The sequence below is a fragment of the Teleopsis dalmanni genome, chromosome X (genome assembly GCF_002237135.1).
Source record: "Teleopsis dalmanni isolate 2A chromosome X, ASM223713v2, whole genome shotgun sequence".
In the NCBI taxonomy this organism is placed as follows: domain Eukaryota; kingdom Metazoa; phylum Arthropoda; class Insecta; order Diptera; family Diopsidae; genus Teleopsis; species Teleopsis dalmanni.
Genome location: NC_051848.1, coordinates 101,299,527 through 101,313,049, shown reverse-complemented (window position 1 = coordinate 101,313,049; position 13,523 = coordinate 101,299,527). Strand labels below are relative to the sequence as shown.

Genomic DNA, 13,523 nt, shown 5'->3' with positions numbered 1-13,523 from the left:
CGAATTGATTTCCTTTTGTAAACTCACACACTTTTTCAATCTCGTTACATTTTATAAATTTTTTTAATAAACTATTAACGAACATATAATCTAGAGTTTTTTTTTTGATCTTTTAGAATCCTTTCTGGTATCATCATTTAATATAAACTAAATATTGAAGAACTAATTATTCATTAATACAAACTTTAGTATTTTAATTTATAATTTTCCCTCTGATAGCACGATGCTTGTGTGCTGGAAACTACAGCGCATTGGGTATGTTTTTAAATCTATCTACAAACACTCTCGTCTACAAATACTCCTAAAAATGCACGGCAAAGAGTTACGGGTTCAAGGGTAAAGAGGATCGGCAATAAAGCTTTATAAATTCCTTAGATTCGTGAAAATGTCTACTACAAATCTGCATATAGTAAAGATTTGAAGTAGACATTTTTGTCCGGAACCTTTAGGTCTACCATATATGAAGTTTCTAACCAGTCAGATAAACCTATGCAAGGTTAGGTTATACTGGCGATCCCTAGTGGATCCACTTAGGCCTATAGGCCGATTGTATTACCGTATATATAAGAAAAACTCATGACTTAAGACCACCTAGAATCTTTGGCGAAGCATAAAATGCTATTTAACCAAACTGAGATTAATATTTTGTAAACTAAGTAACATATTATATTTAATTATACATTAATTTTAATATTAATAAAATTTACGTTAATTTTTATTTTATACAACAAATACTTTTATAAGAAACTCATTTGTCGTTCATTCAATGTTACAACAGGTGTAAAGCGCGCCCATAAACCAGCGTCCTGTCCTGGTTTTACATATGGAAAAGTAGTGATGATCGACGTGGTTCAAGTTGAAACTTAAATACTTATTATAATTGAAATCTTAATCACATTGTCAGTGAAGTGAAACTGTCCTAACTCTTTCCAGTTAAAATTTGTGATAGAGAAGCGACCTGAACTTGTTTGAAAGAGTGAACTGTACCTGGTCGGCTGTGAAAATGGATTGGCTACAGCAACAACGAAATGAAAAAGGGTAGATAGAGAAAGGGTATTTGTTTCGAAATGATGTAAGTGAAGGGGGTCAGTTCTACGAATTTTACTTTGAAAAAATTAAAAATATCAATTTTATTGAATCTTCTAAAAATCAACTTAGAACTAACAATAAATTATCGCTGCTAATTACTGTATAAGAAGAGAAAATAGATAATTAATTGTCCTTATCCAAAGCTTCGTCCAATTTCGTTTCCATGTCGGACATTATTCTTTAATAGCCGGGTTTATGTAGTTCTGTTTGAGTCGCTGGGTTCCAGTTCTTTGAGTAAGATTGCTTGCAGGTGGGTTTTGGTGGTTCCTGAGTTTGATTTTGTACTTCTGTGTGTGGCTGACTACTTCATAAAATTTTATTTAATAGTAAGTTATACATAAGGAAATAAGATTCTGTGGTTAGGCTAACTGAGAATTTTTATCTAGTTGTTTGTTTCATATTTAAAAGTACTGGCATAATATATAATAAAACATAAATCTATTTCACTATTAGGTTTAACTCAATTTTTTAAAAATGTCACACCTTCGTACAAATCTTCGATCGTGAGCCATCGTATGAGAAGAGCTTCTTGCCGCCTCATGAGTTGTGAGCAGAATGAGCCGAAAAGAGATCTTTGACTTAATATCTATATTTAAAAAACAACTAAACAAATTTTTTAAGTCTTGTGTTTAACTCTGCTATACTCTGAGTATACCCCAGCTTTGGAAAGGGCCGGCAAAGGTTATTACAAAATATAAAATTACATTTTAATTCATCCTTTTATTTTGGTCTTGATAAAATAAGCAGTCTCAGGAAATAATCAAAATTGACTGCAATAAAAGGTAGTAGCGATCACAAAAAATATGAAAACCGTACAGACAATGTTCGCACCAACTCACTTACAGTTATAGGTCAAAGACCTAAACATGCAGTTACTAAACGGGCATCAAGTGTAAATCATTGGATCAGGAACTTGGCACCAACTAAGTCATACACAGAATTTTGTTTAAATTTATACTTGTTATGAGTAATATAATATTTTATTTTCCTTAAAATTTTTTTTTTATTTTTTATATTATAGAAAAATTATAGATTTCAATTTTCTTGTATAACTTGTAAGAATTGTTTTTTAATAAAGTTTTATAATTAATGTGCTTAGTTTTATGATTTCATTTATACATTTGAGTTTTATTCAAATTGAAAACAAAAAATGCGTTTGTATTCTGTAAGAAGACCTTACTAAAATGATAACTAACCTTATAATTATTATTGTAAGTGAATAAGTGGATGAATTTAGTAATCTACAATAATAAAAAAATATTTTAATGGCAACATTTTCAAATTCCCAAAAATTATGTTAAGACATTATGTTAAGAATTAAGACATTATGCCGAAGCCGCATTTTATTGTTTATAAGTCGAGTGACATATTTTGAATCGTTAGTATTATAAATATATGTCCCTACACCCCACCCTACACTCAATTCCATATTTTAGTTCTGAATAAAATAAACTATAATACACACATTTTAATCATTTGATTTATGAACATTCCAGAACAGAAGACAGCAACTTTTAAATACAAAATCCATATAATTAGCAAATGCTATTATTAGATGTAGAAAGGTTATACAACGAGCAGATATAGGTATAACTTAACATACTTACATATAAGAGGTACAACTAAACATATTTGCATACAAAATAGCAAAATAGTATTTTAATAGTATATGTTATATAATACCACAAATTTTCAATCCAATGCAGGGTCTGAAATTAACTTTCTACCCATTTACAACAATAAATTCGGCTTCTGCTGATGTAAAAATTAAAAAAAGGTTTTTTATTTTTTCAAAATAAAATAATATAAAAAAAACTCATAAGTTAGATACGTATCCAAAGTAACATAAATATATAAAAGTCTATTATAATTAAGTGTCGTATAGAGGTTTTATATAATGAAGCCACATTAGTTTTATGTCGTTCTACAAATGAATCGACGGCTCAAAACAATTTCAGAATACAATTGTATTCTGTGATTAACAGAATTTTTTCAATAAGTTATGGACAAGAATTGCCATATCCACGTTATAAAATTATATTGTATTAAGGCTACCATATTTATTTTTATTATTGATAGATACGTAATGATTTTTTTGCTACGTTACACAGTTTATAAAGACATATCCAATAGAACTTTCTTCAGCAACATGGATTCAACCTACTGGAAACGAAATTACACTTCCTTTGAATTTTAAATCTGAAAAACAAATTAAATCAGGTTTTCCTTGAGATTTAAAAAGTTTTGACTTAGCATATTTGACAACATTTTCTTCATAATTTTTCAGAAACAATTTTGTGTTTATCTATTCAAAATTTCCGGTCACTTCAAAACATGTTTCGAACTTTCTTCAACAAAATTTTTTAATATTTAGGGTATAAAGAAGTATATAAGGAAATAAGATATTTGCTAACGTGCCATTGACAAGGTGTACAAGAATATAGAGCCCGAAGATAACATTCGGAATGCAACCATCACGTTTTCCTATATATAATAAATCGTAATTCACGCTTAACAACAATTTCTCGTTGGGACATAAACTTCTAATTGGGATCCAAAGTAAGTTTATCGGTTGTTTTAAGACTCCATTAATCAATGTGCTAAAGTCAAAGAACGAAAGTCGTAAAGTTCACTTTGAGATTTCATAACCTAAACGTTGACTCAAGCTCTTAGTGTATAAAAATTTATTATACCTATAGTATTCATACTAGGTTGTAAAAAAAGTATTCTGCAGACTACTACATATGTATATAAAATAACAATGGTTGATTATTGTCACAGTAGTCTGTCTGCGAGATTGGAGCTGACCTTCGCGGTCACTGGCTTTGTTTTTTCTTTTTTTCTATTTTTCCGCCGACAGGCTTTCCTTTGAAAGCATATAGAGCACCAGGTTTAGGCGGCCTCAGCCAATGTCGAGAGGTTGTTTCGGCCTATGTGAAGAAAAAAATTCATTCGTAAAGAATTTAATTTTCCCTCTACCACCCATTTTTGAGAAACGTGCACGGATCCGCCATTTGAATACGCGAATTCTGGTGACTTTATATACACTTCAACAGAATTAATATAAAATATGTCTATTTCGAAATGTGACTTTTATTCCCGCAGGAAGTTTTGTTGAGTGTAAGTTTTAATAATTTTTTATGACATCGTTCTTGTAGATCAGATATCAAACATGTAGTAAAACTGCATGACAGATACTGACAGTTTTGTATAAATTACAAATACTCAGTTAATGACTGTAAATGCTAATAAACTTATTTTAGAGAGTCTTGAGATAACGTCTTTCGAGAAAACGTTCAATAAACAAATAACATAATAATATGGAATATGTGAAATCAATGAAACAATTCTAAAAATTGAGTTTGTCTAGTAATATGCTAAAAATTTTTTTCTCCGTAATAAATTTTGCTTTAGAACACGAGTTTTGTAACAAGAATTGTTGGCCTGACGTATACTAGATATTTAATACATAATCATTTAATAAACAAGTGAAAATGATTAAAAGTTCGATATCTGGCAATGCCACTAAACCTGAAAGTATAACCAAAGTATCTATAGTACAAAGAAGTGCCACGCTCATACAAACGAAATACCCACTTTATTTTGCTGGTGGATTTATAATAAATCCACCCAACCTCATGCGACAATGTTCGATCGAGTCACCACTGGTATGATGTTCAGTTCAAACCTATATGTGAGTCGAGTAAGGCTGACAAAAACCTGACTGCATACGTATTCAATCATACATGCAACCCTCTGTATTACATTATATGCATGTTTGTATGTTTGTTCGCTGTAAAATGTTCAAGCGATCAAACAGCATTTCAGTGACGAAGTCAAAATTGTATACATTTGATAAGTTTTTGAATTTAATAGTATAAAACAAAAACAAAATTCCCTGTTTGCTATTGGTATGAATGTAGTGTTAAAATACATTACAAATTTATTTATGTCTCACATCTGATTTCTTCAATTCTATGAAGCTTTATTCTTAAATATTGTTCATGCGCAATATTTCCGAAGCAATATCGTAATCACCAATTTTAACATTTCAATCCGGTGTAAATAGCATTCATGCGTTTCCTTAAACCAGGAGGCATTAATAGTGGTTTTAGTGACTTCTACACATTTTTGCATTAAAATTTTTCTTACATTTCTAATATTTTTATTTTTTTTAAAATACTTTTCAAAAACTTTTATATGAATCTTGCAAATATTTTTTAAAATAATTACAAAAAGTCACCAAAAATTCAAACTATTAAGAAGTAGTTCCTTTTGAGGTAAAATATATGCACAAATGTGCAATAAAAACATACCTATTTATGTACTGCAGACTTAATGTCTCCAATATCACATTTGTACATACATAATAGATTTTGTAGTGCATCATTTTTTGCAATAAAAAAAAAATATATTCTATTATTCTTTACTCCTATGATATGAGCCTTTTCAGTACAAGAAAATAAAGCAACAAAGTATATCGAAAAATTATTTGAGGGATTTCTTTACTATTCACTTCGTTACCAATCCATGTATATGAATTAAATAGACAAATAAAAACAAGAAAGGCAAAAGAAACAGGCATATAAAAACAATTGTGGGTTGCAATGAGTTTGAACTGAACATCATACCAGTTGTGACTCGATCGAACATTGTTGCATGAGGTTGGGTGGATTTATTATAAATCCACCAGCAAAATAAAGTGGGTATTTCGTTTGTATGAGCGTGGCACTTCTTTGTACTATAGATTCTTTGGTATAACATTAAAATATAAAGGTGATGGAACGTCTGTGTCACCTAAGGATAGACAATATGGAGGAGATACAATATTTCAAAATAATGGTTGCCCCTTAACAAGTGAACAATTCTTAAGAGCAAGACAGAAATTTGTTCTTCTTGAAAATGCAAATAGTACAAACGATGGGAATGCCTCAGCAGGAAAAGATGTTAATAAAAACAAAAACAGTTCCAAACCAGTTGAAGCAAATAGAAAACTTCCGAAGGAGTTTGCAGAGACAAGTTACTCAACCATTAACATTGAACATGAAATCAACCCTCGATTTCAGCCTCTACTCTATGAGGGTGATGTAGATTTCGGTATGTCGCCCAAATCCACTTTCAAACGAAAGGAAAAAGATGTCACATTCGTAGATTACTACAAACAAGTAAGGAGAAATTCTCTTATAACAAATAACAAATATATAGTCTCAATAGCAACTTTATTTATTCATTTTTAAATTTTTGTTTAAAAAAAAATTTATGAAATACTAGATATCCCGGCAAGCGTTGTTTTGCCATATAAATTAGTTCAAGTGATTATTATTTTTTTTTAAATGAATGATAATGAATGTATTGTAATTGTGTGACAATGTGCTGTAAGATAAAAAGAGGAATTGAGCGCTGTAGACGATGATCGCCGATCAAAAGGAAAAAACACCAACCATTCGTTTTCTTGATTCAATATATTTCATTAAAATAACGGACATATTCCTTGTTTGATCTCTTAAAAGTTAAATTTAGATTCAAGAAGTAATATGTTTATTCGTCTTTAGCCAACACACATAGGCTTGATAGTTTGCCCACGCGAGAACATGCCACGTGTCCAAACCTAAGCCGTAAGCAGACATCGTTTGGCCTTCCGACTTATTGATGGTAAAATAGAAGTAAAATAACCGGCGATCCAACTTACAGTCATAGAATGTGTGGTGGTGGCATGTCTAACAAATCCAGTGACTCTTACAATATATGTTATTGTTGTTGTTGTGGTTTCTTCAGTTAAAGCTATTACGCACTTTTGCTTTTTTGAGACTGTTTTGTGGCTAGGGCGCTTATCTCTGTCCCTCTCTAAGCTTTAACTATACTGGAATTCATATCGTTTATTTATTGTATAACTGATGACGGACCGTAGGTCAGCATATCTTCCTGTGGGTTCTGAGGTGGACTTGAGGTTTGTTAGAGCGTGGTGGGGCAGCGTATCAACTTTTGTGAATAATTTTAGGGCTCTGTCCCTGATATATTTTTTCACTGAGTCGATCCTTACATCTCTCTGCATGTCTGTTGTTCTAATATACCATGGAATCATGGCAGTATCTGAGGCTTTGCTGTATGTAACACATCCGTACAGTAGTGGTGGCCTAATTATTTGAGTATGTAGTAACTGTGTCTGTTGTTCTAATATACCATGGAATCATGGCAGTATCTGAGGCTTTGCTGTATGTAACACATCCGTACAGTAGTGGTGGCCTAATTATTTGAGTATGTAGTAACTTTCTACTTTTGAGGTTGAAGTGATTATTATTGAACAGCGGCTTTAGAAAATGTAGGATTTTTTGAGCAGCTATTCCGTTCGCATTTCATTTGTTTATACCAATTGAGCCGTTTGTCAAATGTGACCCCAGATATTTTATGCTTACCTCCCACAATAAATCCGTGTAACCGACGCTCACTCTTGGAGGATGCTGCCTTCTCTTTCGTATTATGAATATAGCCTTGGTTTTGTTATTGTTAATTTTAATCTTCCATTTCTGGAAGTATTTTACCATGAGGTCAATATTTCTGGACGGAATGTACGTGAAGCTCAGAACTTCGTTAAAACATGTCAACGTGTAGCTAGCGGCGTGACGATGCAAATTGATGAACCAAAGTAGTAAGTAATTAACTGAATGTGTATATCTGAATAACTAGTTCAGTTATTTAAATATATTTTAAAACACTAAGCGATGTGGTCGTTTCAATATATTTTTTTTTGGTCACACATATTTTTCATCAGTCACTTTTTGGTCAATCATTTTTTTAGTCAAACATATTTTTGGTCAGCCACTTTTTTGGTTCATAATTTTTTTTGGTTCATCATTTTTTTCGTTCAACATATATTTAGTTCGTTCAACATATTTTAGGTAAGTTTATACTGGCAATCCTAATAATACGCTTGGGATTTGGTTTGCCATCATCTTCATCTTTAGGCATCTTTATTGCAAAAGTCAGCAGAATAAAAGACAGAATAAAGATACTTGTCTTTAAACTGTATGAAAAGGACTGAATTTTAGTGTGGGCCGCGTTAGAGGAACTTAGTTTCGGGAATGTATGTCCTGGAGCCATTTGTCTATCCCGACGACCAAGCGTTTGTGACCATGTTATCATGTTGATGTCATATTAACCAGTGCGTATTTGTAAAGAAGAAGAAATTACACGACAATACATGTTTTTTAGGATGTGGGTGGGTGATTGATGAGTCAAGGTGGGGAAGATTATAGGGATTGGGGATATATTTTGGTTAAGCTTGCCATGCTCGTAACGTGTTTTGATTGCAAATAGTACAGTTCCACGATAAGTAATTCCAAAATCTTTTGCTTAAACAGACCTTTAGATATATTTGAACGATATGTTTTTGTGCCCAACTCACAAAAATCTGGGACGTAGATCTTTTTCAATTCTAACTCGTATGATGACATTTAAAGTCACCTATCCACCATAATTATATCGCAATTACAATATATATAGTATTTACATATTCAGCTATTTTGATGTTTTTTTTAATGTTCTTTTGTATTTTATTTTAAAGTATCGAAATGCAGGATGACAGAAATAATTCTTATGCTTCAGCTATATATGCTGCTGCATCTCAAGATCCGCAGATCGTTATGGCGGTTCTTTTCAGTCCCAACGAAGAAAAGTAAATATTAAATATTTCTAAATAATCACGACATTTTTGATATTATTTATTGATTTGCAGATATGCTGTAATTAAGAAAAAATGTTGCGTTGATAGAATAGTTGCTTCACAAGTTGTGACTATGAAGGTTATTGCACCTCGTCCAGAAAAATCGGCTGGTCTAATGTCAATAGCAACGAAGGTTGTCATACAAATGAACGCTAAATTGCGTGGAACTCCATGGATGATTGATATGCCTAATCTTGGTATTATGACATGCGGTTTTGATGTATATCATTCAACTAAAAATAAACATAATTCATATGGCGCATTTGTTTCAACAATGGACATAAAGAAGTTATCAAGATATTATTCATTAGTCCAAGAATATGTAGAAGGCCAAGAATTATCAAATTATTTAACGCTAAGTGTAGCGAACGCTTTACGGGCATTTAAAGAGGAGCATCAATGCTTGCCTGAACGTATAGTATTTTATCGTGACGGAGTTGGTGATGGTCAGCTGCACCAAGTTGTAAACCATGAAGTTAAAGCTCTAGTCAATAGATTAGACGAAATATATAGTAGCGTTGGAAGTGCACGTCCACGCTTCGCATTTATAGTTGCATCTAAAAGAATCAACACGCGATACTTTCTCAAAGGTCGCAATCCTCCACCTGGTACCGTTGTGGACGATATTATTACTTTACCAGAGCGTTGACTTTTATTTAGTGTCGCAGTCTATATTCCAAGGTACGGTTTCACCTACCAACTACAACGTTATACACGATACAACTGGATTTAAGCCAGAACATATTCAAATGCTAACTTATAAAATGACGCACATATATGGTATTATAATTGGGCTGGTACCTGCCGCGTACCAGCAGTGTGTCAGTATGCTCATAAATTGGCATTCTTGGTAGGTGAGAACATCAACCGTGCTCCATCTACTGCACTCGAAAAGAATTTATATTTGTTGTAAGAAATATTTTTTCCTTATAATTATATTTAATTTTTTTTTTATATTGACGGCGGTGGAGACGCTACAAATTCACTTTTTATTTAATTTGTTGCACACTGAGGTAACATAAGTGCTAAAACAATACCTCATACTTGAGTTTAAAGAACAAACTTTTAGTAACTATTTGCTTTAATTTGAATATTTTTATATAAAAAACAAATGAAATTTAAAAAATTTGAATTTAATTCAAACAAAAACATTTAGATTCCATTTTTGTTTGGTGTACTTTACCTCACAACTCGAATGTTGTGGATATTTTTCCTATGAGGACATTCCAAATGTTCCTGAAATAATTTACCAAAATATGAATCTGTTTTTGTTTGAATATTTTATAGAATAAGAATATTATAATAATATTATCGTATCCATTAAGTTTGTTTTTGCGAATTGATTTCCTTTTGAAAACTCATACACTTTTTTAATCTCGTTACATTTTATAAATTTTTTGAATAAACTATTAACGAACATATAATCTAGAGTTTTTTTTTTTGATCTCTTAGAATCCTTTCTGGTATCATCATTTAATATAAACTATGGTAAATATTGAAGAACTAATTATTCATTAATACAAACTTTAGTTTTTAATTTATAATTTTCCCTCTGATAGCACGATGCTTGTGTGCTGGAAACTTCAGCGCATTGGGTATGTTTTTAAATCTATCTACAAACACTCTCGTCTACAAATACTCCTAAAAATGCACGGCAAAGAGTTACGGGTTCAAGGGTAAAGAGGATCGGCAATAAAGCTTTATAAATTCCTTAGATTCGTGAAAATGTCTACTACAAATCTGCATATAGTAAAGATTTGAAGTAGACATTTTTGTCCGGAACCTTTAGGTCTACCATATATGAAGTTTCTAACCAGTCAGATAAACCTATGCAAGGTTAGGTTATACTGGCGATCCCTAGTGGATCCACTTATGATTTAAGACCACCTAGAATCTTTGGCGAAGCATAAAATGCTATTTAAACAAACTGAGATTAATATTTTGTAAACTAAATAACATATTATATTTAATTATACATTAATTTTAATATTAATAAAATTTACGTTAATTTTTATTTTATACAACAAATACTTTTATAAGAAATTCATTTGTCGTTCATTCAATGTTACAACAGGCATAAAGCGCGCCCATAAACCAGCGCCCTGTCCTGGTTTTACATATGGAAAAGTATGGTAATGATGATCGACATGGTCCAAGTTGAAACTTAAATACTTATTATAATTGAAATCTTAATCACATTGTCAGTGAAGTGAAACTGTCCTAACTCTTCACAGTTAAAATTTGTGATAGAGAAGCGACCTGAACTTGTTTGAAAGAGTGAACTGTGCCTGGTCGGCTGTGAAAATGGATTGGTTACAACAACAACGAAATGAAAAAGGGCAGATAGAGAAAGGGTATTTGTTTCGAAATGATATAAGTGAAGAGGATCAGTTCTACGAATCTTACTTTGAAAAAATTAAAAACATCAATTTTATTGAATCTTCTAAAAATCAACTTAGAACTAACAATAAATTATCGCTGCTAATTACTGTATAAGAAGAGAAAATAGATAATTAATTGTCCTTATCCAAAGCTTCGTCCAATTTCGTTTCCATGTCGGACATTATTCTTTAATAGTCGGGTTTATATAGTTCCTTTTGAGTCGCTGGGTTCCAGTGCTTTGAGTAAGATTGCTTGCAAGTGGGTTTTGGTGGTTCCTGAGTTTGATTTTGTACTTCTGTGTGTGGCTGACTACTTTATAAAATTTTATTTAATAGTAAGTTATACATAAGGAAATAAGATTCTGTAGTAAGGCTAATTGAGAATTGTTATCTAATTGCCTGTTTCATAATTAAAAGTACTTGCATAATATTAAATATAAAAAGCAAAATAAAATATTTATTACAGCAACATAAATCTATTTCACTATTAGGATTACCTAAATTTTTTAAAAATGTTACACTTTCGTACAAATCTTCGATCGTGAGCTTCTTGCCGCCTCATGAGTTGTGAGTAGAATGAGCCGAAAAGAGATGCTCATGGGTATGCAAATATGAACTCTGGTAAATTATACCAAAATGCACGCCAATCACTTAGTTGAGTTTTTTTTGTTTTTTTCTTAATTTTTTCAGTAATTTTTTCTTTCAGAGTAGTGAAAAAATAAATGGAACTTACGAAAGAAAACATGTTAAGCAACAACAATGCTCGAAGAATCTTCAGAGTTAGATTTAACTCGCAAAAAATTGTATGTCTTAAGGCTTAGTGCGGTTAAATCAGTCTATTGTGAATGTTCACTGGATATATGTTGCAAAATTCCAGTCATCCATTTAAATAATATGAGCATTTCATTTACTAATTAATTCAAATACATAAATTAATAAAGTAATTAAAATATACAATACAAAAATGCTTATCATTGCCCTTCTAATATTCATTTTTTTCTTTTAAATTAATTAATTTCTAGTGTACAATTTTAATATATCATATTGTACACAACACAACAAAAAACATTTGACAATTCTAAAAGTGATGCCAATTTGTTTTAACCAGACTAAATATGGTTATATCACAGCTCTGAAAGAAAAAATTACGGCTATATAAATATATATATTTGGTCATATTCTCCAAATATAGCCCTCTGCGACTATTTGCTGTTTCCAACCCTAAAGAAATGGGTGGACGGTAAGATATTTAAGTCGATTATTTGGAGGGAATAAGAAAATTAGAAAAACGCTGAACTAAATGTATCGAGCTAACAGGTGATCACGTAGAAAAATAAAATGTTTATTTGCCGAAAAAAATTTGTTTTATTCAAAAAGTCACTGACTTATCAAACCGCCCTCGTAATTCTTTGCAATTCTTGATAAGAATATTTTTTTTTACATGACTCTGAATAAAATATCATTTCTCGTGCCTTCTAACAGTAAAATAATAAATAGAAAAAGTAAAGTATTTGTTACGAACAATGACGGCACGAAATATGAATAATTAACGAAATCATTTGTTGATAGTTAATTGGAAATTTGGTATGTACTACCAAAAACCGTTCAAAATAGACAAACTTTTAGTGTTGGCAACCATGTGATTAGAACTGCGTATTAGTTAAGCGATTTCAAAGAGGTTGGACTAAATAAGCCAGCAGTGTTGTTGTTTCATATGTTATTTTCAAAATAAGCAGTTGTTCTTTTGTGATATGCTTACAAAAGAAAAGGCTATTATTACAGCTGAATATCTACAATCTTTGACTTAATATATATATTTAAAAAATAACTAAACAAAGTTTTTAAGTCTTGTGTTTAACTCTGCTATACTCTGAGTATACCCCAGCTTTGGAAAGAGTCGGCAAAGGTTATTATAAAATATAAAATTTACATTTTAATTCATCCTTTTATTTTGGTCTTGATAAAATAAGCAGTCTCAGGAAATCGTCAAAATTGACTGCAATAAAAGGTAGTAGCGATCATAAAAAATATGAAAACCGTACAGACAATGTTCGTGCCAACGGTAGAAGCATAAAACCTCACTTAAAGATGTAGGTCAAAGACCTAAACAAGCAGTTACTAAACGGGCATCAAGTGTAAATTATTGGATCAGCAACTTGGCACCAACTAAGTCATACACAGAATTTTGTTTAAAATTATACTTGTTATGAGTAATATAATATTTTATTTTCCTTAAAATTTTTTTTTTATTTTTGTATAACTTGTAAGAATTGTTTTTTAATAAAGTTTTATAATTAATGTTAATAGCTCATATGTTTAGTTTTATGATTTTA

The 13,523-nt window shown here is 31.1% G+C and overlaps 1 protein-coding gene and 1 pseudogene across 1 annotated transcript; both read left to right on the top strand.

Annotated features, from left to right (window-relative positions):
- The first annotated feature begins 3,387 nt into the window (after nt 1-3,387).
- Nucleotides 3,388-6,701, top strand: LOC119688854. The gene is made up of 4 exons (XM_038103516.1): nt 3,388-3,648; nt 4,504-4,626; nt 5,845-6,254; nt 6,642-6,701. The coding sequence occupies exons 2-4, from the start codon at nt 4,584-4,586 to the stop codon at nt 6,699-6,701; spliced, it is 513 nt and encodes a 170-aa protein (XP_037959444.1). The 5' UTR covers nt 3,388-3,648; nt 4,504-4,583.
- Nucleotides 6,166-9,876, top strand: LOC119662530 (annotated as a pseudogene).
- The last annotated feature ends 3,647 nt before the right edge of the window (nt 9,877-13,523 follow it).